This window comes from Dictyostelium purpureum, assembly GCF_000190715.1.
Source record: "Dictyostelium purpureum unplaced genomic scaffold DICPUscaffold_19, whole genome shotgun sequence".
NCBI classification, from domain to species: domain Eukaryota; phylum Evosea; class Eumycetozoa; order Dictyosteliales; family Dictyosteliaceae; genus Dictyostelium; species Dictyostelium purpureum.
Genome location: NW_003519356.1, coordinates 1 through 24,197, shown reverse-complemented (window position 1 = coordinate 24,197; position 24,197 = coordinate 1). Strand labels below are relative to the sequence as shown.

At 23.6% G+C, this 24,197-nt stretch overlaps 10 protein-coding genes across 10 annotated transcripts; 4 read left to right on the top strand and 6 right to left on the bottom strand.

Moving 5' to 3' along the window:
• Nucleotides 1–1,564: 1,564 nt before the first annotated feature.
• Nucleotides 1,565–2,286, bottom strand: DICPUDRAFT_91241 (uncharacterized protein). Its single transcript, XM_003284062.1, has one exon. The coding sequence runs from the start codon at nt 2,198–2,200 to the stop codon at nt 1,604–1,606; it is 597 nt and encodes a 198-aa protein (XP_003284110.1). The 5' UTR covers nt 2,201–2,286; the 3' UTR covers nt 1,565–1,603.
• Nucleotides 2,287–3,159: 873 nt separating this feature from the next.
• On the bottom strand, nt 3,160–5,395 carry DICPUDRAFT_16456 (uncharacterized protein; the record flags this gene model as incomplete). Its single annotated transcript, XM_003284061.1, has 5 exons — nt 3,160–3,581; nt 3,674–4,139; nt 4,242–4,715; nt 4,810–5,122; nt 5,211–5,395. Coding segments are annotated over 5 exons (1,860 nt in total), but the record flags the coding sequence as incomplete, so codon positions are not given.
• A 2,451-nt stretch (nt 5,396–7,846) lies between these two features.
• On the bottom strand, nt 7,847–10,800 carry DICPUDRAFT_93608 (uncharacterized protein; the record flags this gene model as incomplete). Its single annotated transcript, XM_003284060.1, has 6 exons — nt 10,727–10,800; nt 10,390–10,651; nt 10,125–10,315; nt 9,290–9,683; nt 8,855–9,212; nt 7,847–8,773 (listed from the first exon to the last, which is right to left on the bottom strand). The coding sequence occupies exons 1-6, from the start codon at nt 10,788–10,790 to the stop codon at nt 7,847–7,849; spliced, it is 2,196 nt and encodes a 731-aa protein (XP_003284108.1). The 5' UTR covers nt 10,791–10,800.
• Nucleotides 10,801–12,107: 1,307 nt separating this feature from the next.
• DICPUDRAFT_147862 (uncharacterized protein) lies at nt 12,108–14,134 on the top strand (the record flags this gene model as incomplete). Its single annotated transcript, XM_003284088.1, has 2 exons — nt 12,108–12,938; nt 13,016–14,134. 2 exons carry the CDS (start codon nt 12,108–12,110, stop codon nt 14,132–14,134), a joined length of 1,950 nt encoding a protein of 649 aa, XP_003284136.1.
• Nucleotides 14,135–14,450: 316 nt separating this feature from the next.
• Nucleotides 14,451–15,063, top strand: DICPUDRAFT_147861 (uncharacterized protein; the record flags this gene model as incomplete). Its single annotated transcript, XM_003284087.1, has 2 exons — nt 14,451–14,840; nt 15,052–15,063. The coding sequence occupies 2 exons, from the start codon at nt 14,451–14,453 to the stop codon at nt 15,061–15,063; spliced, it is 402 nt and encodes a 133-aa protein (XP_003284135.1).
• Nucleotides 15,064–15,825: 762 nt separating this feature from the next.
• Nucleotides 15,826–16,151, top strand: DICPUDRAFT_27078 (uncharacterized protein; the record flags this gene model as incomplete). Its single annotated transcript, XM_003284086.1, has 2 exons — nt 15,826–15,887; nt 15,953–16,151. 2 exons carry the CDS (start codon nt 15,826–15,828, stop codon nt 16,149–16,151), a joined length of 261 nt encoding a protein of 86 aa, XP_003284134.1.
• A 1,283-nt stretch (nt 16,152–17,434) lies between these two features.
• DICPUDRAFT_86122 (uncharacterized protein) lies at nt 17,435–18,288 on the bottom strand (the record flags this gene model as incomplete). Its single annotated transcript, XM_003284059.1, has 3 exons — nt 17,435–17,911; nt 17,988–18,091; nt 18,219–18,288. 3 exons carry the CDS (start codon nt 18,286–18,288, stop codon nt 17,435–17,437), a joined length of 651 nt encoding a protein of 216 aa, XP_003284107.1.
• A 515-nt stretch (nt 18,289–18,803) lies between these two features.
• On the bottom strand, nt 18,804–20,478 carry DICPUDRAFT_96581 (uncharacterized protein; the record flags this gene model as incomplete). Its single annotated transcript, XM_003284058.1, has 3 exons — nt 18,804–20,127; nt 20,204–20,340; nt 20,456–20,478. 3 exons carry the CDS (start codon nt 20,476–20,478, stop codon nt 18,866–18,868), a joined length of 1,422 nt encoding a protein of 473 aa, XP_003284106.1. The 3' UTR covers nt 18,804–18,865.
• A 1,074-nt stretch (nt 20,479–21,552) lies between these two features.
• On the top strand, nt 21,553–23,193 carry DICPUDRAFT_52698 (uncharacterized protein; the record flags this gene model as incomplete). The annotated part of the gene is made up of 3 exons (XM_003284085.1): nt 21,553–21,723; nt 21,811–21,927; nt 22,157–23,193. The coding sequence occupies exons 2-3, from the start codon at nt 21,825–21,827 to the stop codon at nt 23,191–23,193; spliced, it is 1,140 nt and encodes a 379-aa protein (XP_003284133.1). The 5' UTR covers nt 21,553–21,723; nt 21,811–21,824.
• Nucleotides 23,194–23,415: 222 nt separating this feature from the next.
• DICPUDRAFT_75082 (uncharacterized protein) lies at nt 23,416–24,116 on the bottom strand (the record flags this gene model as incomplete). The annotated part of the gene is made up of 2 exons (XM_003284057.1): nt 23,416–23,723; nt 23,808–24,116. Coding segments are annotated over 2 exons (615 nt in total), but the record flags the coding sequence as incomplete, so codon positions are not given.
• Between the last annotated feature and the right edge of the window lie 81 nt (nt 24,117–24,197).

Below are 24,197 nucleotides of genomic sequence, written 5' to 3'. Positions count from 1 at the left end.
TTTATTATTTTTATTATTTTTATTAAATTTCTCTTTTTCATCGATTGCTGCAGGAATTGTTTTTTGAGGTGGTAGTGGCAGTGTTGGAATTGGTGCCGCCCTATTATTGTTATTAATTTTATTATTAATATTAATATCATTAACATTTTCTTCTTGTGATGCTAATTCTTCCTTTTCAAATTTTAGTTTTTCTGATTGGCCATCAATGGTTTCATTATTACTATTATATTGTTTGCTATTAGTGGTATTATTATTTTCATTATGATTATTAATGTCTTTTTTTATATAACCAACACTTTCATTTATAACTGAATGAAAAAATGATTTTTTTGAAAACTTTGAATTGCCTTGGGAGCTGTATTTACTATTAACAATATTATGTTCATTCTTTTTCTCATAATAATTGTTATTGTATCTACTATTTCTGTCTTCTATATTGCTGCTATGGCTATTATAGATGTAATCTTGATTGGTACTCTGGCTGTTTGCGACTATATCACAATCTACACCTATCTCTATTCTACTATTACTAATATTATTATAGTTATTCTTGTTACAATCTTCGTTTTTATAGTTGATGTGGTTTCTATTTTTGCTATACACACTATTATATCTATCTACTATTTCACTATTATAATTATAGTTCTTTTTATTAATAACTCTACCATTATGATTACTATAGCAATTGATGTTTTTATCATCCCATTCATTATATATATAATTATTAATTTGGATATCTAAAGAATTTGATTTCTCTGTATTGATTTCTTGGTCGTTTATATCTGGATTTTCGTTTTGTGGACATACTGTATCCCTTCTTTCCTTTTCTTTATTCCTTTCTTTTTTTGCATTTTCTATTGATGAATCTAGTGATTTTAAAAGGCTTTTCATTGAAAGAATTGACTTTTTTATGTCTGAATCGGGTAAGTTTTCATCGCTATCGCTATCATATTGGGTATTTTTTGTTTTTTTTTTTTTTTTATTGTATTCGTTATCGTCACTACTATCACTTTCGGTGCTACTGATGCTACTGATGCTACTATCGCTACTGAAATATTCACCATCGCTAGCTTCAATATCACCCTCTTTAAATAGTTGCGATATTATTTCACTTGAATTTGATTCATTATTTATATTATTATTATGATAATTATTACTATGATTATTATTATTATGATTCTTAAAAGTATTATGGCTATTATAACTTCTATAATAATTATTATTATAGCTATATTTTTTTTTGGGGGAATAGAAATATTGGCTCATATTTATATAAATATGTCTTCAGTTTAAACCATAACTAAATGGAAATAAAAAAAATTAATTGTTTTTATTATGAAAAATATGAAAAAAAATGAGTAGTTTTTGCAATGAAAAATTTTTAAAAAAACTAAAAATTAAAATTTTTAAATGAAAAAAAAAAAAAAAAAAAAAATCCCCATTAAAATTAAAATAAAAAACAAAATTAAAATTAAATAAAAATAATTATTAAAAAAAAAAATTTATGTTATAATAAATAAAAATAAAAATGAATAAATTAATACTAATTTTGAAAAAAAAAATTATTTTAAAATATTAAATAGGATGACCTTTATTTAGAAATTTATTGGTAGATAATTTTAAGGATGTTAAGGTTGGCTGGAATTACACCTTCTAAAATAAAACCGAAAACATAAGTAGCATGGGCATTAATTGAATTTTGGTATGATGGAAGACCTAAGATACCGTTGTTTAATCTGACCATATTCCAAAGGGAGGCATCACTGTTGTCACGTAATTTGAAGGTGGAATCAGTTGAAATGTAAATTTCTTTGATATTTCTGTTACCATCATTGTGAATTGTGATATCATATTGTGAAAAAGTTTTACCACCTCTTGAACCATCGGTCCATCTACCAATGAGTCTTGAAGTTAAATAGACAGTTCCAGCAGCTGATACAATGGTTGGTTGTGGATCTCTGGTTGGTCTTGGTTTATGTGGGTGTGGATGTGGCTTTGGATGTGGTAAACAGATACAATCATCATGAGCAATATGGCAAACCTCACCATAGTTACAACTTTCTGGACCACATTGCAATGGATGGTGATTTGGGTATGGATCATAACGAGCTGGTTCATTATGGTTGCTCTTTTCGCCTAAACGGGCATTGGCAATAGTGAAGGTTAATAATAAACCTAATAAAATATATAATACTTTCATTGTTAATAATTGAAATAAAATAAAATTGTTAATTTAAATATAAATTTTAAAAAATTAATATAGGTTTTAAATATTTTTTAAAATTAAATTGAAATGAATGAAATAAAAAAAAAATTTCCATCTTTAAATATTTTTTTACTATTTTTTTTTAATAGAGATAGCCAAATACCAGGGAATTTAATTTATTTAAAAGATGATTATTATATCATTCCCATTAAAGTATATCATAGTAATACTTTTAAATTTGAACATTACCAAAAACCATTAATGGGGGTGTAATAATTAAAAATAAAGAATTAATTTTAAAACTATAATTCATATTTTTACAAAAAAAAAACTAACCTTATATTTTCAACCAATAAAACATAAGAATAAAAGACTTCAAATTAATTTATTAATTATAAAAACATAAAAATAAATAAAATAATTTCACATGATAAAAAAACAAAGATATAAAAATATTTTTATTTTATTTGTGTGGGTGTGATAACCAAAAATACTTTCAATACTATTTTTTAAAATATTGGAACCTGAGAAGAATTATTTTAGATTTTTAATATTAATGTAAACAATGACTATAGATATTATTAGTAAGTAAATCTGAAAATCAAAAAAAGAATTCAGATGGTGGTTAAAAAAAAAAAAAAAAAAAAAAAGGGTAATAATAATTGTTATTTCTTTTTTTATAAAGCTAAATATATTTTTTTATATATTTATGTATAATATAATTAAATTTATTTTATTTATTTAAATTTTTTAATTTATTTTATTAAATTTTTTTTTTTTTCTTTTTTTTTTTTTTTTGTGAGTGTATCATTTTGGTGATGTTTTGATGAGGTGTTGTTGCAATTTGTATTATTTCATGTTATATTATATTTAAAAATTTATTATTATTATTATATTTATTATTATATTTATTATTGTTATTTTGTTGAGTTTGTAGAAGATGGTTTGCGACGCAATAAAGAGTCCCAATGAGGTTTATTTGACATATATTCATGTCTTAATCGATTTAAAGCTTCAATAATTTCTTCACAACTAGGTCTTTGTAATTGCTCTTGATCAACACATTGTCTGTAAAGGTTTTTAAGACCTTCTGGTGTATTTGCTGGTAAGGTTGGTCTAAGACCCTCTTTAGAGTTTAACATAATTTGGAAATCCATTTTGATGTGTGGATACTCGCTGTATGGACGAGAGTATTCGCCATTAATAACTCTCATAATAAGTTCCCAAAATACAATACCAATACTATAAATATCTGATTTAGTTGTATAAATTGAACCATTACCAACTGCAACTTCTGGTGAACAATAGGCAAAGGTACCACGAATTTTACTTAAAGTTTCTAAATTATCGGCAGTATTAAAACGACTTAAACCAACTATTTTTGAAAAAAAAAGAAAAAATTAGTATACTAATTTTTAAAATAAATAATTAAATAAATAAATAAATAAATAAATAAATAATACTTACAATCACTAACTTTACATTCCCAATCTTCATTTACTAATAAATTTAATGATTTAAAATCTCTGTGTACAATTTGGGGGGTCCAATTATGAAGACATTGAACACCTAAAGTCATTTGCATTGTGAATTGGAAAAATCTATCCCAACCTATTTCATATTCTTTAGTATTCATTACATGATAAAGCGAATCACGGCTACAATATTCCATAACCATACAAAGCTTTGGTTCGATACAAGCACCATAGAAAGTAACCATAAATGAAGAACGAATGGAGCCCATGATTTGAAATTCTTTTTTAAATTCTTCTAATTGTGATTGAGTAGTAATAGCTTTGAGTACTTTGACTGCAACCACTTTACCTTTATAAAGACCCTTAAAAACTTTACCTGAACTACCAGAGCCTAATTTTAATGTATATTCTAAATCTTGATGATCAATAACCCAATGTTCGAGATTAGTTAAAGTTTCCTTTAAATCGTCGGAACTAATGCTACCAGTGCTGTCCATGCTATTTGGAGTATTTGATCTTAATGATTCCATTGATCTATTAGCTACCCTTCTCTCTGGAACATTTAATGTACCGGCTCCACTTGTGGTTGTGGTTGTGGTTGTTGTGTGACGTTGTGCTTGTTGTTGTTGTTGTTGTTGCTGTTGTAATAATTGTTGATCTCTTAATTGCGAACAACTCTTTGATATCTTTATAAGATGTCCTTTTGGAATACCAATGCTGTCTAAAGTCTTCTCGTCGATATCCAATAAAAGATCCATAAAAATTTCTTCCTTTACAAAATTTAAATAATATTGTTCCAATTCAATAGATTTTAACCAATTGAAAATATCTGTTACATTCTTTAAAAAATTTATTACTTTTACATTGCCCCCTGTGAGAGCTAATTCATAACATGTTTTGCCTTCATTTCCTTTAACTGTAATATCTGCACCTGCTTTAACGAGTATAGTTACTAAATCTTCTCTACCAAGATGAACTGCAAAATGTAATGGACTTTCACCTCTTGAATTTAATACATTTACTTCTGCTCCAGCCTATATAATAAATTTAAATATTAAAAATATTAATAAAATTATAAAAAAAAATAACCACCACCACCATTATATATTATATATTTATTTTACATACCTCTAATAAAATATTAACCATTAAGACACGTACATTATTATTAAAAATTGATTTATGAAGTGGTGTTTCACCATTTTTGTTTTGAGCATTTATATTGACCCCCTTCTTTAAAAATAATTGGAATGGTTCGTGTAAATTTGGTGATTTAAATTTTTGACAAAAATAGTGAAGTGCTGAGTTTCTATCATTGTTTATTGTGTTTACATTAACTTCATCGTAACCAAGTAATAACATTAAAATTTGATCATCACAATTTGATGCTGCTACGTGCAATGGGGTATAACCACTTTTATCTTGTACATTCATATCCATTCTAAAAATAAAAATAAATAAAAAAGAAACCATTGTTAGTAACTGTGTCCAGTCGTTGCTACCCTATTGTTATTTGTTGATTAACTTACCTATTTGCATGATAAAATGTTAAAATTTCCTTAACTATATCATATGATCCATTTCTTAAAGCTGCCATTAATGGTGTTTGGTCCATTGAATCACATTCTAACAGTTTTGTTTTTTCACTTCTTTTTGTTAACCTTTTTTTAACTGCTGCTAAATCCCTGGCTGCTACAGCTTGGTGTAGCTTATTAATATTTTTATTGTTCATTATTGTTGGATTTGTTAAATTTGTGGAACTCCTTCTAGGTCTATCAGTAGCCCAAAATGATTTTCTTTCAACTGATGTAGAGATTGGTGTACTATTTTGTCCAAGTGATAAACTATGTAATGGTGGTAGTGATGATGTTGAGGGTGTATTTGTTAATGGAGTTGAACTTTGAATAGGTATAGTAGCTGTTGTTGGTGTAGTAGTGGTGGTGGTGGTTGATGCTAAATTTATATTTGATGTATTCTGTATATTCTCTTTAATATCTTTATTTGTCTGTGTTGAGGAACCTTTATTATTCATGATATATATAAAAAAAAAACTATATAATTATATTTTTATTTGTTTTTTTTCTTTGTTATTATTAATAATGTTTAATTTGACTTCTTCTTTCCTCAAACACACTACTAATATTACTATTTATTTTTTCTATTATTATTTTTATTATTATTATTAATTAATTTATTTTTATTTTATTTTTATTTTATTTTATTTTATTTTATTGTATTTTTATTTTTATTTTTATTTACTACTCCTATCTTCCTTTTCTATTTACTGTTATTATTTGGTTTTTTTGTTGTATATATTTTTATTAAATACTACTATTTTTCTTTAAATAAATAAAATATTAATATTAATTTTTTTTTTAAAAAATAGAAAAAATAAAAAATAGAAAAAAATAAAAAAAATACCAAAAAAAAAAAAAAAAAAAAAAAGATGGGTGAGTGTGTGTGAAAGTGTTGGTTTGTGTGTGTGTGTTTATTATATACAAGCTTTAACACTATAAAATAACATTATAAAAAATAAATAAATAAATAAATAATATAAAAATATAATTATTATATAATAAAATAATTATAAAATATAACTATTTTATCTATCTAAAAAAAAAAAAAAAAACACTTAAAATAGTGTAAATTTAATTATTTATAATTGTATTTTAAAATATATAAAATAAATAAAAATAAAACTAAACAGTAAAACGCAAAATTGTCTGATTTTAATTATACCTTTTTTTTCTTTTTGCTTTTTTTTCTTGATAATATAATATATTGTTATTTATTAATATATCTTGTAATTTGATTTTTTACAAATGTTCTTGATATAATAAGTTATAATTCTTGTTCTTATGGGTTATAACTATATATATAAATAATTAATTAATTTATTATATTATGTGTGTGTGTGTGTGTGTGTGTTGTTAATTTTGTTGTTGTATAATATACAATTGGTGTGAGTGAGCGAGTGATAGTGTGAATGATGTGATTGAAGTGTAATGAGTGGTTTGGAATGAAATGAATGGTTAAATTGATGTGTGTGTAATATACTTTTTTAATGTATTATTTATCTATCTATTATGTTATGTATGAATAAATATTTTAAATTAATTATTTAATATTAAAAATTATTATTGTGTGCGGAGAATGTGTGAGGATGGGTGTGGGTGTGTGGGTGTGGTGTAACAATTAAAATCGTCTTAGAGAGTAAGGTAATTGAGTATTAAGTAAATGTTATGTGCTATTATTACTTCTATTACTACAACTACAACTACTGCTGCTTATTATTGCTTTAATTATAAAAATATGCTATATTTTAAAAAATATAATTTTATATAAATTAATGCACACAATTTCAAAGACAAATGTGTTACACTTGTTGTTGGTGTTGTTTTTTTTGTGTATTAAAAAATAAAAAAAAAAATTTTAAAAAAATTAAAAAAAATAATAAAAAAATTTAAAAAAAATAAAATTTTTTCATTTTTTTTTTTTTTTTTTAATTTTTTTTAAAAAAAATAAAAAAAAATTATTAAAAAAAAAAATAATTATAAATAATTATTTATATATTTGATCAAATAAGTTTATACTCTTTTTATTTTATTTTTTTTTATTTTTTTTTTTATTTTTTTATTATTTTTTTTTATTTTTTTATAATTTTTTTTTTCATTATAATTAAATAAAAATACTCTATTTGTTTCTTTTTTTCCAAATTTAAAAAAAAAAAAAAAAAAAAAAAAAAAATTTAATCTAAATTTAGATTTTTCAATCCATTGAAATAAAGTCTCAATCTTGCTTTAAATAATAATGTGTTGAGATCCACATGATTTGAACACTAAAAAAATTAAAAATAAATAAATAAACAAAACAAATAAATAAATTAAAAATAAATAAAACACAAATTTGATATTGTTATTATTTGTTATAATTAGATTGTTTATAACTTTGTTTATTTTCAATTTTTTATGGTTGTGAATCACACCATAAAATAGTTATTCACACGAATTTTAGATTTTTTCGTATTTTTATAAAAAAATAAAAAAAAAAAAAAAGATTTTTTGTTTTTTTTTTTTTTACCAATTTTAAATTGAATTTATTTTTCAAAAAAAAAAAAAAAAGATATTTTTATTGGATTATATTATTATTATTATTATTATTATTATTAATCAATAATTGATAATGATTTGATGGTTTTATTGTTGGTGCATGAGGGACATTTACAGGTGAACATGTGTGTTGTGTTTAAAATTGTTTTTCTAGTTTCTGTATCTAAATCAAAGCCATCTAAATAGGTTATAAATAATTCTTCTCCTTTTTTGATTGGTCTTCTTGTGCAAAAACGAATTGATTTATCATTTACAACAGGTGTTGCAATAAATATATTTGGTTCGCAAGAATGATTAAAGAAAGAGGCTTGTTGTAAAATACTGAAAACTGTTCTTGATTGAACCTCTTCAAAATCAAAATTCCATCCTAATTCATCCATTGGGTTTCTTTCAGATAATACACGAATGGTACTAGTTGGGAATATTAATGCATTTAATTGTACAATACTTTTTACACGTTGGAAGATATCTGTGGTGATTTCACGATTCATGAAAATATTTTTCATTAATTGGAACATTTTATTATCTTGTCTGGTGAGTGGTGTTGAGTGTTTTTTTGTTGGTGTTGAGTGAACTAAACGTTTAATAAATCCATCTAACTCCATTGGACGGAGTGGTGAATTTTGATCACCTGCATTGAATTGAATTGAAAATAATCTAAGCATTAAAAGGTATATTGATTTGGTGTCATCGTCTAATTTTTCGCATTCATGATAAAACTTTAATAAATAATTGTGGAATGAATTCTTTCCGCTGCAAACCAATGAGTGATGTTGAATACCTTCTGAGTAGCAATCATTTGAGCAAAATACTGCTTCATTACAACTTGGACATCCTACACCAGAAATATCACCAACTGGTAAATTAGTTAAACGATGTAATGTTTCTTGAATTTTAAAGAATTCTTTTGATTTGGAAATTTCTTTTTCATTTTCTAAACTTAATGGTTTTAATGATAATTGACAATGATAACAATGATCACTCTACATTAATATAAATATAAAAATGAATATTAGTATGGTAGTTGATTTTTAAAATACTTTGAAAACAAAGTTGATGCTTACATCATGTTTTTCTACTTTGTTTTTAACTAAATTGGTTGGAATTGAGATAATTGCTGGAATTTCAAAAAGTAATTCTTCTTCATCCATATCTCTTGTTGCAAAAATACCTCTACCATGAGTTTGTGAACTTTGAACGGTTGCATTATCCATTAAAGTTGATGATACACCTTTAAAAAATTCATAATCATCTTCATATGTTGGTACTATAACAGTTTCTGGGTATAATAAAATTTCAACCTTTTTCTTTAAATCTAAAACTTTTGGATCATTGATTAATAATAATGATCTTTCGAATGCAATAATTGATTCATGATATTTTCCCATTCTCATAAAGCATAGACCTTTAAGTGTATATGATCTAGAAAGTTTTTTATAATGGTCGGTTAATACAATCACTATTGTGATAATGGTAGTAATGTTTAAAATAATACTCACTCTGATAAATATTCACCATCAAGTGAAGTTTTAATAACTTTGTCACAATCTTTAATTGCTTCTTCAAAACGTGACATCTCTTGAAGTAATGTAGCACGTTGTAGACGAATGTGAACATCGTATGGTGTTTTTGTTAATATCCAATAAAGTCTTTTTAATGCCTCTTCATGTTTGCCTTCTTTAATTTCCTTATTTGCTTTTTCTTCTTGAATCTTTAATTCATTTTCAAATTTTAATGAGCTAAAGTCTTCATGTTGTCTTAAAACCTCTTGTCTTTCTTTTGTTGATTCTGGCATTTTAATTTTATTTTCATTGCTTTTATCTCTATACATTTCAATTTCTTTATCAATAATTGCTTGTGTACGAATTGTTCCTTTTGGTGCATCCACATTGCCTACATCAAATAAACCTGTTGAATAATTATTTACATATTGGCTTCTATTATAGTTGTTTATTAATTTATAAAATGATCTTTTGTTTATTCTATTTAGGTTTAACATTTTTATGATTGTGTATATGTATCGAAAAACCAAAATTAAAAAAAATAATAAAAAAAAAAAAAAAAAACGAGTAGTAGTTTTTTTTAATTTTTTTTTATTTTTTTTTATTTTTTTTTTTAAATTTTATTTTTTTTTAATTTTGGTAAATGATTAAACGATTAATTATTACTATTATCGCTGTTATTTTGTACAAAATATTTTTATTTCACTTTTTTATTTTTATTTATTTTATTTTATGTTGGTTTATTCATAGTATCTGATAATCCATTCGCAAATAGCAGAGGCTTTTGGTTGGTTTTCGACCTCAAAGGTTAATTTAATGACAGCTTGAGCACCACCAGAAACAGAGGTTAATTCTTGGAGTTCGAATTTGCATCTTAAATTTCCACCGACTGGGACTGGTGAAAGGAATCTAATTTTGTTAAAACCATAGTTAACACCATATTTAATACCTTCGACATTTGGCATAACTTCTTCAGCAAACATTGGGGCTAATGATAATGTTAAGAAACCATGGGCAATTGGACTATTAAAATAATGATAAAGTTAATAAATGATCTAAAATATAGCCTATAGTGTTGGTATTTATTATCTACATACCCACCAAATGGTGATTCATTAGTGGCTCTTTCTGGATCAATGTGAATCCATTGGAAGTCACCAGTTGATTCTGCAAATGAGTTAACACGATCTTGGGTGATTTTGAAATAACTTGAGGTACCAATTTCTTTGCCAACTAATGTTTTTAATTCTTCTAAACCTTTAAGAGTTCTTGAGTTCTTTTCATTTCTTTGGGTTTGTGCTCTAATAACAAGTTCTCTTAAGGATGCATCTGTGTTGTTCATACTAAGATAAAAACTTTCTATTGTTAAAATTATTATTGTTAATACAAACTCTGGGCTTTTTATATATTATAGATATTAAATAATATGCATACCATTTGATGATGCACATAAATGATTGGTGAGACTGTCGACTCTTCTTTGTTGTTGTGGGTTCATTTTTAAAATTAAAATTTAGTTAAGTGATAATATAAAAAATAAATGAAAAAAATGAAAAAATAAAATTTTTTAAAAAAAAAAATAAAAAAAAAATTTTAATTTAAAAAAAAATAAAAAAAATTATTTATTTACAACATTTATTTCTTTTTTAGTAAAAAATATCCCAAATTTAATTTAACAAATAAATTTTATAATTGGAATATAAATATGGTTTTAAGTTTTTTTAATAGATAAATTGATTTAAATCTTGATTCAAAACTTTTGTCGATAGTGAAGAGGAATGCGGATAACTGATGACGGTGCCAATTAAACAATTGAGAAATCGTATTGTTTTCGATGGTTTTTCTTTAATATTAGTTTGTGTTTATATTATACATTTCCATTATTTTAAATATTCCATTTTTAAATAAAAAAAGAATAAAAAAAGAATTATTTATTTAATTTTTCCCAAAATTATTTAATTTTAAAAAAATAAAAAAAATAAATTTTTTTTTTTTTATATTAAATAAAAGTGTGTTTAATTGGAAAAGTTTATAAAAAAATAAAATAATTACAATAATAAAATTTATTACATACTTACATTTAATATTACCATTAAAACAATATAATAATAATCATAATCATAATAATAAAATCACACACAATATATTTTTAGATTTATATTATATAAATTAAGCTAAAAAAAAAAAAAAAAAAAAAAAAAAAAAAAAAAAATTGGGTACTAAACTTTTTTCTTTCTTTTTTTTTTTAACTTTTTTCTTTTTTTTTTTTTATTTTTATTAATTTTTTTTTTAATAAATAAATAATTTAATTAAATTTTAAAAATTTTTTAAAAATAAAAAATTTTTTATAATACTTTTTTTTCAGTAATTTAATTTTTAAACAAATAATAAAATAATTAAGTAATAAAAATAATAAATAATATTATAACAAAAACAAATCATATTTATAATTATTTTTTTTATTATTTAAATGATAATAGAAATTTTAACTTTTAATAACTTAAAAGAATTTTCATATTTATAGCATTAAATAATTTATTATTTTTTATCTTTTATAATCAAATCTTTTTTTTTTTTTTTTACTTGTAATAAAAATCATATAACATCAATACTATTTTCTTTTTGTACATATATCACATATTTATTTCTCTTTTCTTTTTTTTTTTTGTATAAACTATCACTATTTTTCAATTATAATCTTTTTCTCATAATTAAATAAATTAATAAATTAATAAATTAAACACCCAATATTTTAAATAAAATTTTTTTTATAAAATATTTTTTTTAAATTTATAATTATAAATTTTAAAAAAAGATGGATTGTAAAGTTTCAAAAAATCCATCAACAGCTGACATGGCCAGTTCAACAACAATTTTAAATTCAATGGTTCAAAATGAACAAGAGCAATTAATTAAAGCAATCAAAAAATCTGCTGAGGAAATTTTAATTAATAAACCATCCACAACCACAACCACAACAACCTCAAATACCCCTATGGCCCCAACAACAAATGAAAATGATACTGTAATCGAACATTTAAAACCTGAAGTAGAGTATGGCAACGTCGAATATAAATTACAATTAATTAACCCTTCAGCAGACAGATTAGAGCACTTGGTATCACAAATGAAATGGAGAATGGGTGAGGGCGGTGGTGAGTGTGTATACGAATTGGGTTTCTCAGATGACGGTACAGCAGTAGGTTTAAGCGATATAGATATGGAAGCATCATTGACTACTCTTAAATTAATGGCATCAAAATTAAGTGCAGATTTAACAGTTGTTCGGGAAAGACAAGGTATTAACGGTAAGGTTTTAGAAGTATTAGTAAGAAAGTTTGCATCTGAAGATTTTTCCGAAATTAGAATTGCTTGTGTTGGTAACGTAGATGCTGGTAAATCAACATTATTAAGTGTTTTAAGTCGTGGTCAATTAGACGATGGTAGAGGTAAAGCCAGAGCGTTTGTTTTTAGACATAGACACGAAATCGAAAGTGGCCGAACCTCTTCAGTTAGTCAAGAAATATTAGGTTTCGATAGTAAAGGTAAAATTGTAAATTATAATACTCAAATCCATTCAACATTGTCTCCTAGTGAAATTTGTGAACAAAGTTCAAAAATTGTCACTTTCATTGATTTAGCCGGTGTAAGTATTTTGCAAAATTTATTTATTTAAAACATAAAAAATAAAAATAAATATTAATAACTTTTCTACAAATTTAGCATGAAAAATATTTACGTACAACTTTGTATGGTTTAACATCGACATCTCCAGACTTTACAATGATGGCAGTTGGTGGTAATATGGGTCCAAATGGTATGGCAAAGGAACATTTAGGTATTGCTCTTTCTTTACGTATACCCGTCTTTATTGTTGTAACTAAAATTGATAGAGCACCAGAAAATGTTTTATCTTCAACTATGGAGGATCTTAAAAAAATCTTAAAGGGTCCTGGCGCTAGAAAATTACCTGTAGTAATTCGTAATCAAGATGATGTAGTTGTTGCTGCCAGAAATTTTGTCTCAGAACGTATTGTTCCAATTTTCACAGTATCAAATGTAACTGGTGAAAATTTGGATCTTTTAAGAAGCTTCTTAAATCTTTTGCCAGCTAAAAAAGAATGGGAAATCTTATCACAAAAACCATGCCAGTTAGATATCGATTCAATTTGGAATGTTTCTGGAGTTGGTACAGTAGTTAGTGGTACAGTAATCAAAGGTACTATTGAAACTGGTGATACCCTATTAATCGGTCCAAATGAAATTGGTGAATTTATACAAACTCAAATCAAATCAATTCACACCAAACGTTTGCCCGTTAAAAGAGTTAAGGCTGGTCAAACCGCAAGTTTAGCATTGAAAAAAATAAAAAAAGAGCAAATTAGAAAGGGTATGGTTGTCGTTCATCCTTCAACCAAACCAGTACCAACTAGAGAGTTTGAAGCTGAACTTTTAGTTCTCTTCCACAGTACAACAATTAATAAGAACTATGAAGCTGTTATTCACTGTGGCTGTGTACAACAATCTGCAAGACTTGTCGAAATCTACGATAAAGACGTTTTAAGAACAGGTGATCGTGCTAAAGTTAAATTTAGGTATCAAATTAGACCAGAGTTTTTAACAGTCGGTAGTAAATTCGTTGTTAGAGAGGGTCACTCTAAAGGTATTGGTCGTGTTACTTCAATTACACCATATGTTCATGAACCAATTAATATCACCACCCACAAGGCAAGCAGTGGTGGTCCTACTCATGGTCAAGGTCCAAATCATCCTACCAATACACAAGTTAGAAAACAAACAAGATCAAGAGCAAATAGATTAGCAGTTCAAACTAAAAAATAAAATGTTATATTATCATTAAAACAAATTATCAAAATATCAAAAAAATTAAAAGAAAACAATATTTAAAAATATGTTCAAATAAATAATATAATAATATAGAATATTGTTAAAATACAAAAAAAAAATTTATTGAAATTTTATTTTAACAGTTTTAAATATCATTAATTTTCTTTTCTGAAGATTTTTAAGATTTTTTTATTTAAATTTTGTAATATGATTATTAATAATTATTTTTAAAATTATAGTGGGGGAAGTTTTAATTTTTTAAAATTTTTTTTAATTATAATTATTTTTATATTTATAATTAAAACAATAAATGGATAACTTTTTTTTTTCTTATGATAATTATAATAATAAAAACTATAAAATAAAAGAATTATTGTATAGGAAATTTAAATTAAATAATGATTATAAAGTTGAGACCCTTAAAGATATAGAGCAGTTCAGTTTAATCTTTTTAAAAAATATCCCTTATTCAACATTGGATGCAACTGCAGGTCAAGATGAATATAATATCGATTATACAATATCATGTATCGAAAAAGGAGGTATATGCACACAACTAAACATACTTTTTGGATTGTTTTTAAAAGAGGTATTGGGTTTAAAAGTATTTTTAATGAAATCGGTTGAAGTTTCAAAGCATAATATTATAAAAGAATTTGGATTACATGTTCATAACGTTTTTATTTGGACCAATGGTAAGGTATATTACCACGATGTGGGATTATATAATTACAATTCATACTCCCCAATAGAAATAGGGAACGAAAATTTTACAACCTTGGAAGATGAATTATTATCGCAACCATTCCAGCATAGAGTAATAGAAAACCCAGATCAGGTAACAATGGCACCAAATTTCAAATCATATATTTTGCAAAAAAAGAATGGAAACACTTTTAAATCAATTATAGAAATTTCTTTAAATAAAGATTTAGGTAATACTGTTTCAATTGAAAAGCTATATAGAATTTCACGTACCTTTATTAAATTCAATAATAAAATTATTATAAAACTTTCAGATCATGGAGTTTTAATTTATTACAACAACATTTTCAAGATTAAAGCTCCAAATCCCAAAAATAATAAAATAATAAAAATAAATTACTATTATCAGTTGTGCGATATTTTCAAACAATATTTTAATATTGATTTAATAAACAATAATCATTATTCAAATCATTTAAAAATATCTAAATTATGATCATAAACAAAAAAATCAAAAATTAATAAAATAATATCTTTTTATTACTTAATAATTAATAATTATTATTAATTTTTTATATATATATCTGTATCATTATAATCCTACTTTTTTAAACTATAAGGTAACCCTAGAAATTTTAATCTTCTTTTGTTCATTTACCTTCTTTTGTTTGTCCCTTAATTGTTGGGTTTATAAATTTTTATGTTTTCTTTTTCTGTACCTTTTTTAATTGGCCAAATTTTAACACTTATTAATAAAAATTTTAAAAAAAATTTAATTAGTAAAATTTATAAATTTATTTATAACATTTTTTATATAAATAGAAAATCTATTATTTCTATTTTTATTATATTTTATTTTTTTTAAAAATTATTTTATTAAATTTTATTTTATTTTATTTTTTTTAATTTTTTTTTATTTTTTATATTTTTTGTTTTTTTTTAAAATGAAATAATTATTTCATTTAAAAAAAACAATGAACATGTTAGTTTATAATAAATTTGGTAAAATAGTTGATGCCTCAAAAGTAAAAGTTAGAGTGGTGTAGGTATTATCTTACAAACAATAAAAACAAAAGTATGTTAATATTAATTTTTTTACAAATGTAGTAATGGTATGAAAACACCATGTATAGATGTATGTTCAATGGATACATCATCAGGTTTTTGCAAAGGATGCGCCAGAAATAAACAAGAAATAGGGAACTGGAGCAGCATGACAAACGAACAAAGAGATGAAACGATAAAAGAATTACCAGAAAGAAAAAAATATATTGTATTACCAAAAATAATAAGCTATGAAGAATAAAAATGAATAAAACGAATAAAAATTGTGTACATATTTCTAAAATAAAATAATATAAACTTTATTACTAACTTAAATTATAATAAAATTTGTTTATTTTTTTTTTTTTCTAATTTTTCTTTTTTCTTTCTATTTTTAATTTTTAAATTTTTTATTTATTTAACAACTTTTAAATCAAAATCCCAAAACTTGAAGTTTTTTAAAAAAATTAATTGTTTTTAATTTTTTATATCATTAAATCAATCACAAAGTTTTTGAAATGATGCATAAAGGTACTCGCCATACTTCGAAATCAATTAAGATATCATACAAAAGACGACATTTATATTACCGGAGAAAGCGACCCCCAGCGAGTTAAGGCAGTTGTCGAAAAACAATTGTCAAGAATAACGTTGATTGTGATGCTCGAATGAGTGTCATATGAAACAAAAAAAACTCCTGGTTATACTTGCGAAAGTATAACCACAAAACTAATTAACACACTGGGCGAATCGCAAATATCAATTTCAAAAAAACTTTTTGCTAATTTTTTGTCTATCTATAAATTAATATTGTTACTGTGCACGAAAAAATCTGAAATTGGATTCATGTGATGTTGCTTTTAATTATCTTCACTTTTAAAAAAAAAAAAAAAATGTGATGTTAACACTTGACGGTTTTTTACCTTTTTAAAAGAGACTCTAAAAATATTGCTCGATGCAGGGATTCTTTTTTTAAATTAATTTTTTTTTTTTTTCATTTTTTAATTATTGTGTATAATTTATAATTTAATGAGTTAGCAATATTTTTTTACTGATTATCTTCACTTTTAAAAAAAAAAAAAAAAAAAAAAACCATTTTTTTCCCTCCCATTCAAAATTATTTAAAATTATCCTAAAAAATGGGTTTTGATTAAAAAAATTATCAATACATTTTTAAATTTTAACCCAATCAACCTCAAACTTTAATAAATCAACCACCAACCGGATGCTTATAATTATAAAAAGAAGAGGAGGAAAAAAAAGTAAGGAAATCAGTTCCTTTTAAAATAATTATGGAGTCATTAGGAAATTCGTCAAATAGCGAATATAAAATATTAGAACAACAATTAAAATCAAAAGAGTTTTTATTAAACTATTCATTAAATATTTTAGAATCCATTGGAATAATAAAATTTGTTTAGTTTTTTTTTTTTTTTTTTTTTTTTTTTTTTTGAAAATATTGTGGGTTGCCAATATACCTTAAATATAGATATCATTGAATGTAATGATGATATATAAATATATTATTTTTTATTTTATTTCTATTTATTCTTTTTCTTCTTTTTCTTTTTGAATTTTTAATTGGTCAATTTCTCTTTGAACTGATTGACATGCTAATTCAATTTCTTTATTTTTATAAACTAAATTTAACCATTTGTTTTCATGTTGTCTAATTTTTTCGATAGTGTCCTCTTGCTTAATCTTTCTTTGAATGTTAACCTCTTCAATCTCTGCTTTCTTTTGTTCCAATTGCTTTTTTAAAATTTTTTGTAATAACTCTAAATCTGATAAATAAAGTTTCCATGAATTTGCACCATATCTTTGTAATAACTCTAAATTAATCTTTCTAATATCCTGATGTTCTAATTGTGATCTCGCATTGTTTAAACTTTCGTTCCATATTTTTTCATTTTTTATATTTGCACCTGTTGGTGATGTAACTTTATATCTATTAATATCAAATTCATCCATTTTTCTATTTTCTTCCATTCTTTTAAAATCATTTTCTAAAAAATTAAAACTCTTTAAATAAAAATATGTTAGCTATCATATGAATTTCTTGATGTTGGTTATAAAAATGATATTGCAATATATTTACCTTATAATCTATATCTACATGCTGTGGTAATTGTGATAAATAATCTGGTGGTGAAAAAGTAGCTTTCTCTTCGTCTATTAGTTTTTGGATGTATATTCTTTCATCTAAATAATAATAATGAATAAAAGTGAGGTAATATTATATTAGTATTAATGATAATGATTGGTAATATAAAAAAATAAATTAAAAAAAAAAAAAGAGGGAAAATCTAATATTGAATGATTTACTTACTTTCAGTTATTTCATCATCAACATATGGTAATGAATCTATATTCTCTGAACCTTCAATAACTATATTCATTTTTATTTATTTATTTATTATATGTGTGTATGTAAACTATGTATTTATAATTATTACCAGAATGTTATTTATATGTACACTAATTATTATTGTTTTGGAGATATTACTATTTACAAATTAAAAAGAAAGATATATTTATTTTTATTATTATTATTACTATTTACTGTAATTTATTATTGTTTTTAAAAATAGTACTATTATATAGTTAGTCTTTCTTCTAGTTAGTTTATGTCGAAATTTGAAATATAATTATATTTTAAAAAAAAAATTTTAAAAAATTTTGTTTTTTTTTTTTTTTTTTTTATTTTTTTTTTTTTTAAAATTTAAATTTTTGCAAAGAGAAAAATACTTAACGTATTTGAATAAATAAAATTTTTATTACAATCATTGATTATTGCTTTATATATATCTTATTTAATAATTATTTTCAAAATAAATAAAAAAATTAAAAAAAAAAAAAAGAAAAAAATAATTTTTGATTAAAAAAAAAAATATAAAAATAAAAAACCAATTTTAGAAAAATGTCTATTTTTATTTTTTATTTTAAAATTTATTATTTTATCCTTTTTTTATTCAACTATTTAATTTTGGTAGTATAAACCAAATTGTCATTGATTGTTTCATGTTTATTGATTAATGTTGATACTCTTTGATTATTATTGAAAATACTTGGTGTAGTTGTGGGTGATGGTATTTTTGGGCTGTTATTCAAATTATTTAAATTATTATTTTTACTATTATCGATACTATTATTAATATTTCTATTATTGCTAATAATATTAGTAGTACTATTACTAATACTACTATTATTATTATTATTACTATTACCAATTTTAACATTATTACTAATAAAACTATTTCTGATATCGCTATTGCTTTGACTGTTACCTAAAGATGATGGCATATTAACTACATTTGCTGATAATGGTATTGATTCGGGTGCTACCTTTTGGTTGAATCGTTCTGAAAAATAGAGTTTTGATAATGATTTTGGTAAAACATCTTTTCCTATTACTTGATTAAATTCATAACCAAATTTAAGAGAAACTAGACCCTTGGGCAATACTCCAAATCCAATTGCTTGATTGTATTTCCATCCGAAACGTAATTTCTCCAAACTTTGAGGGATACTTTTAATTCTAAGGGGTTGGTTATAATAATATCCAAAGTTTAACTTTTTCAACCCCTCAAGTAAAACATTTGGCATTATCATTTGATTAAAGTCCCAGCCAAGAACTAATTTTTGAAGATATGGACCAAAACAACCTGGTTCAAGTGGTTGATTAAATTTCCATCCGAAATACAATGAGTTTAATTTACCTGGAAGAACACCTGGAGCAAGAATTTGATTAAAATCATTTCCAAAATGAATAGTGTACAATGATTGAGGTAAAACACCTGGAGTTAAAATCTGATTAAAACCCCAACCGAAATGAATAGAGTACAATGATTCAGGCAAAACATTTTGTTTGATGGGTTGATTATAGTAGAAACCAAACTTTAGTTCGAAAAGTTGAGGTGGTAATATTGATTTCTCTAAGACTCTATTAAAGTTATCACCAAAATACAATTTTTTCAAAGAGATTGGTAAACTTCCATACTCTAAATCTTGATCCCATTTATTCCCTAGAATTAATGTATGAACAGAATTTGGAAGAACACCAGGCTTGAGAGCTTTATTAAAGTTATTTCCAAACTTGACGACTTGAATATTATCTGGAATTGAGCCAATAGATATTTCATCTTGGAAGAATAAACCAAACTCTAAATAGTTTATAGAGCTTGTTATTTTTTTAAAATCTTTTGAACAGCATATTAAAAGTTTAGATGTTGCAGATACTGTTTAAATAATAAAATGTTAATATATTATTTATATTTCTTTTAATTACTTTAATATAAACATTTTAATACTTACTTTTCAATTGACTTGAATTCAAAGATATATTACTATAACTTTCATTTAATTTTGAAATACTGCTACTACTTTCATTTAATTTACAAGAATTATTACTATTATTTAAAAATGATATACTATTGCTTTGGTTTAAGTGACTATTATTATTATTATTATTACTATAGTTTATATTATTTTTGAAATGATTTTCGAGTAATTTAATTAACTTTTTATTTATAATTTTTGATGTGATTTCCTGGCTGCATAATTTACAATTGATTGATGAACCGATACATTTCTTACATAAGGTATCACCACAACTTAATACATGCGGTTCATCATAAATATTATTACAAAGCTCACATAAAAGATATTGATATAATAAATCCATATACAATTATTATATATTAAAATTATTTTATATAAATTGATAATTTGTATAATAAAATATATTTTTGTTGTTGTTGTTGTTGTTATTATTATTGTTATTATTATTATTTGAAATATTTATTTTGAATTGATGATGCGAAAAAATAAAAAATAAAATGGGATGAAGAAATAAAAAAAGACAATAAACCCAAAAAAAAAAATAATAAAAGTTGTAAAAAAAAAATTAATATAAGTAAATTAAAATAAATAAAATAAATAAAAATAAATAAATAATTACAATTTGTTAATATTTAAATAACAATAAATCATATAAAGTTATCATTTATCCAATAGAATTTGATATTTTACAAAAAAATTTGCTTTGTGGTTAAATTAAAATTTTGCTTGTGTTAATTTATTAGTTAATTATTCTGTATCCATTCGCCTTGTAACTACTTTTTTTTTTTTTTTTTTTTTTTGAAACAATATAAATTTATCAAATTTAACCCCTATATAAAGTGAGAAAAATAATTAAATAAAGTGTGTGTGGGTGAGTGAGGTAAAAGAAAAGTGTGGGTGGGTGAGTACGTCTCATACATACAATTTTAAACACATAAAAAATATAAAAAAACACACATTGACACACAAATACATACATTCAAATAAAAATATAACACCAAACACTTAAAAATTACACTTAAAAAACAATATACAATAAAAAAAATATATATGTTTTCAATGTATTTTTTTAAAGTACTATTGTTTTATGTTTTTTTGTTTTTTTTTGGGAATATAACGAAGATACAAAACGATTTATATTCAAATAAAAAACTAATTGCTAAAGTAAATAAAAAAAAAATGTTTTATTTTGAAAAATAATTTACTTAAAAAAAAACTATATGATAATGATCTGCTATAACCTAAAAAATGAATTAAATTATAATGTAAATGATTTGATCATTATATAAAATTTTATAATAATATTTAATTTTAATAATTTTAAAATTATAATTATTTTTTTTTAAATATTTTACATCCTGTTGAAAATTATTTTTTATATTTTTTTTTTTTAATTTTATTTTTTTAAAATTTTTTTTTAATTTTTTTTTTTTTAAATTTTTCTTTTTTTTTATGTTCATAAATTTTTTTTCATTTTATTTTTACAAAAAATAGTAGGTTTTAACCATATAATTATTATTTTATTTTTATTTTTAAAATTCCATTAAAATATTAATATTTTATTGTTTTTTTATCAACAGTATATAATTTAAAAATGTCAGTAGCAGAACAAAAAAATCATATGGAAGTCCCAGTTGGTGATCTTTCAAACCCACAAGTTGTAGATTATTATAGAGATGCTGCCAATATTGCCAACAGTAAGTAATCTTTATAAGATAGGAATATATTGTTAAATATTCAGAAAAATAAACCTAAAAGTAGAAAAATAATGAAATTGAATTCTAATTAAATTTAAAAAAAAAAAAAAAAAAAAATTTTAAATTAATAAAAAAAAAAAATTCAAATCAAATCCAAATCAAATCAAACTATATCAAATTAAATATCAAATGAATTCTTAATATCAAATTAAATTAAATTAAATTATAGATGTTATCAAACACGTTATTGCCAAATGTGAAGCTGGTGCATTAATTGCTGATATTTGTAAATATGGTGATGATTTAATCGAAAGTGAAACAGCTAAAACCCACTCAAAGAAAAAGATTGAAAAAGGTATTGCTTTCCCAACTTGTATTTCAGTTAATAATTGTGTTGGTCACTATTCACCATTAAAAGCCACCAGTCGTTCATTAGTTGATGGTGATATCGTCAAAATCGATTTAGGTGTTCACATCAATGGTTTTATTGCCGTTGGTGCCCATACTATTATTCTTGGTAACAGTGCTACAAATGTCAAAACCGGTAAAATTGCTGATGCCATTTGTGCTGCTCACTATGCTTTAGAAGCTGCTGTTAGATTAATCCGTCCAGGTAAAACCAGTAACGACGTTACCCAAATGATTGAAAAAATCTCAAATATGTATGGTGTCACCTCAGTCAGTGGTATCCTTTCACACGAACTCAAACGTTTCATCATTGATGGTGAAAGAATTATTTTCTCCAAACACGAACCAACCCAAAAAATCCAAACTTTCGAATTCAAAGATTATGAAGTCTATTGTATCGATATTGTTATGAGCACTGGTGAAGGTAAAGCAAGAGAAGAAGCTGATCGTCCAACTATTTACAGAAGAAACATTGATAACCCATACAAATTAAAGATGAAGACCTCTCGTGAATTCAAAGATGAAATCGTTAAACGTTACCCAGTTCTTCCATTCCCATTAAGAAACTTTGATGAAAAGAAAGCTAAATTAGGTCTTGGTGAACTCGTTGAACATCAAGTCTTAGCCTCATACCCAGTCCTTTTCGATAGATCAGGTTGTGAAGTCGTTCAATTCAAAACTACCGTTTTAGTTTTACCAAATGGTAACCAAAAAATTATTGGTACCGAACTTGCCCTTCCATTCGTTCGTTCAGAATTCACCATTAATGACGAAGAAGTTAAACAATTAGTCGTTGCTCCATTAAAAATTAATAAAAAAGCTGCCAAAAAAGAAGAACCAAAAACCACCGCCAATTAATTAAATAAAATTTAAAATTACAAAGTTAAATAATATTTTTAGAAACAGGTTTTTTATTTTTTTTTATTTAATTTTATCTCTTTTTATAAAAAGAAATAATCTATATTGTTTTATTTTTTTTATTTTTTTTTTTATTTTTTATTTTTTATTTTTTATTAAATGAATTGTGGTAATAAAAGGATTTCCATATATTTATTATTTATTATTTTGATTGTTTTGATTCTAATTATCAAATACAACTTCATATTTACAAACTGGACAAACTGATTTAATTTTAAGCCATTTTTCGATACAATCTGAATGATAGTGATGAATACATGGTAAAGTTCTAATTAAATCATTTACAACAAACTCATCTAAACAAATTGAGCAAACTTTTTGTTGTAAATCCTTTGAGCTCCCACTGTTTAAAAAAGTATCCAAATCCTGTTGATTTTCAATATGATGAATTGGTAATAAATCTATTTGTTCCTTTTTGGCTCCTCCATGTGGTGTTATATCATTGTCGAGTTGTAATAACATATCATAGTCTATTTTAATAATAATATAGTATAAATTTATAGTTAGCTATCTAATTATTTATATCCAATTGTTTATATGTTAGCTATATTTACCATTTGAATCGAAATCTCTATCTATTAAAGTAAGTTGTAAATTAAGTGGTGGGTTCATTAGATGTGAAAGTCTAGAGAATTGAGAATTTGGGAAAAATAATCTGGTATGATGACTATGGCTATGACCACTATTTGAACTATTGTTACTGCTATTATTGTTATTATTATTACTATTATTATATGGCGTATTTCCTGGGTAGAAATAACCACCATTAACTTCTATTATTCTTGAATTGTATCTTAAACCATACCAAATTTGGAGAAATGTTCCAGTAACCGCTATTAATGCGAGGACCCATAATAAAAAAACTGGGGTTAAATTTACAATAATAAAGATAATAAATGAGATAGCTGATACTATTATAAATAAATTGAAATTGAATTATGATC

Excerpts from the sequence above, each read along its gene's own strand:
- DICPUDRAFT_91241 (XM_003284062.1), bottom strand. The coding sequence starts at position 2,200 with ATGAAAGTATTATATATTTTATTAGGTTTATTATTAACCTTCACTATT.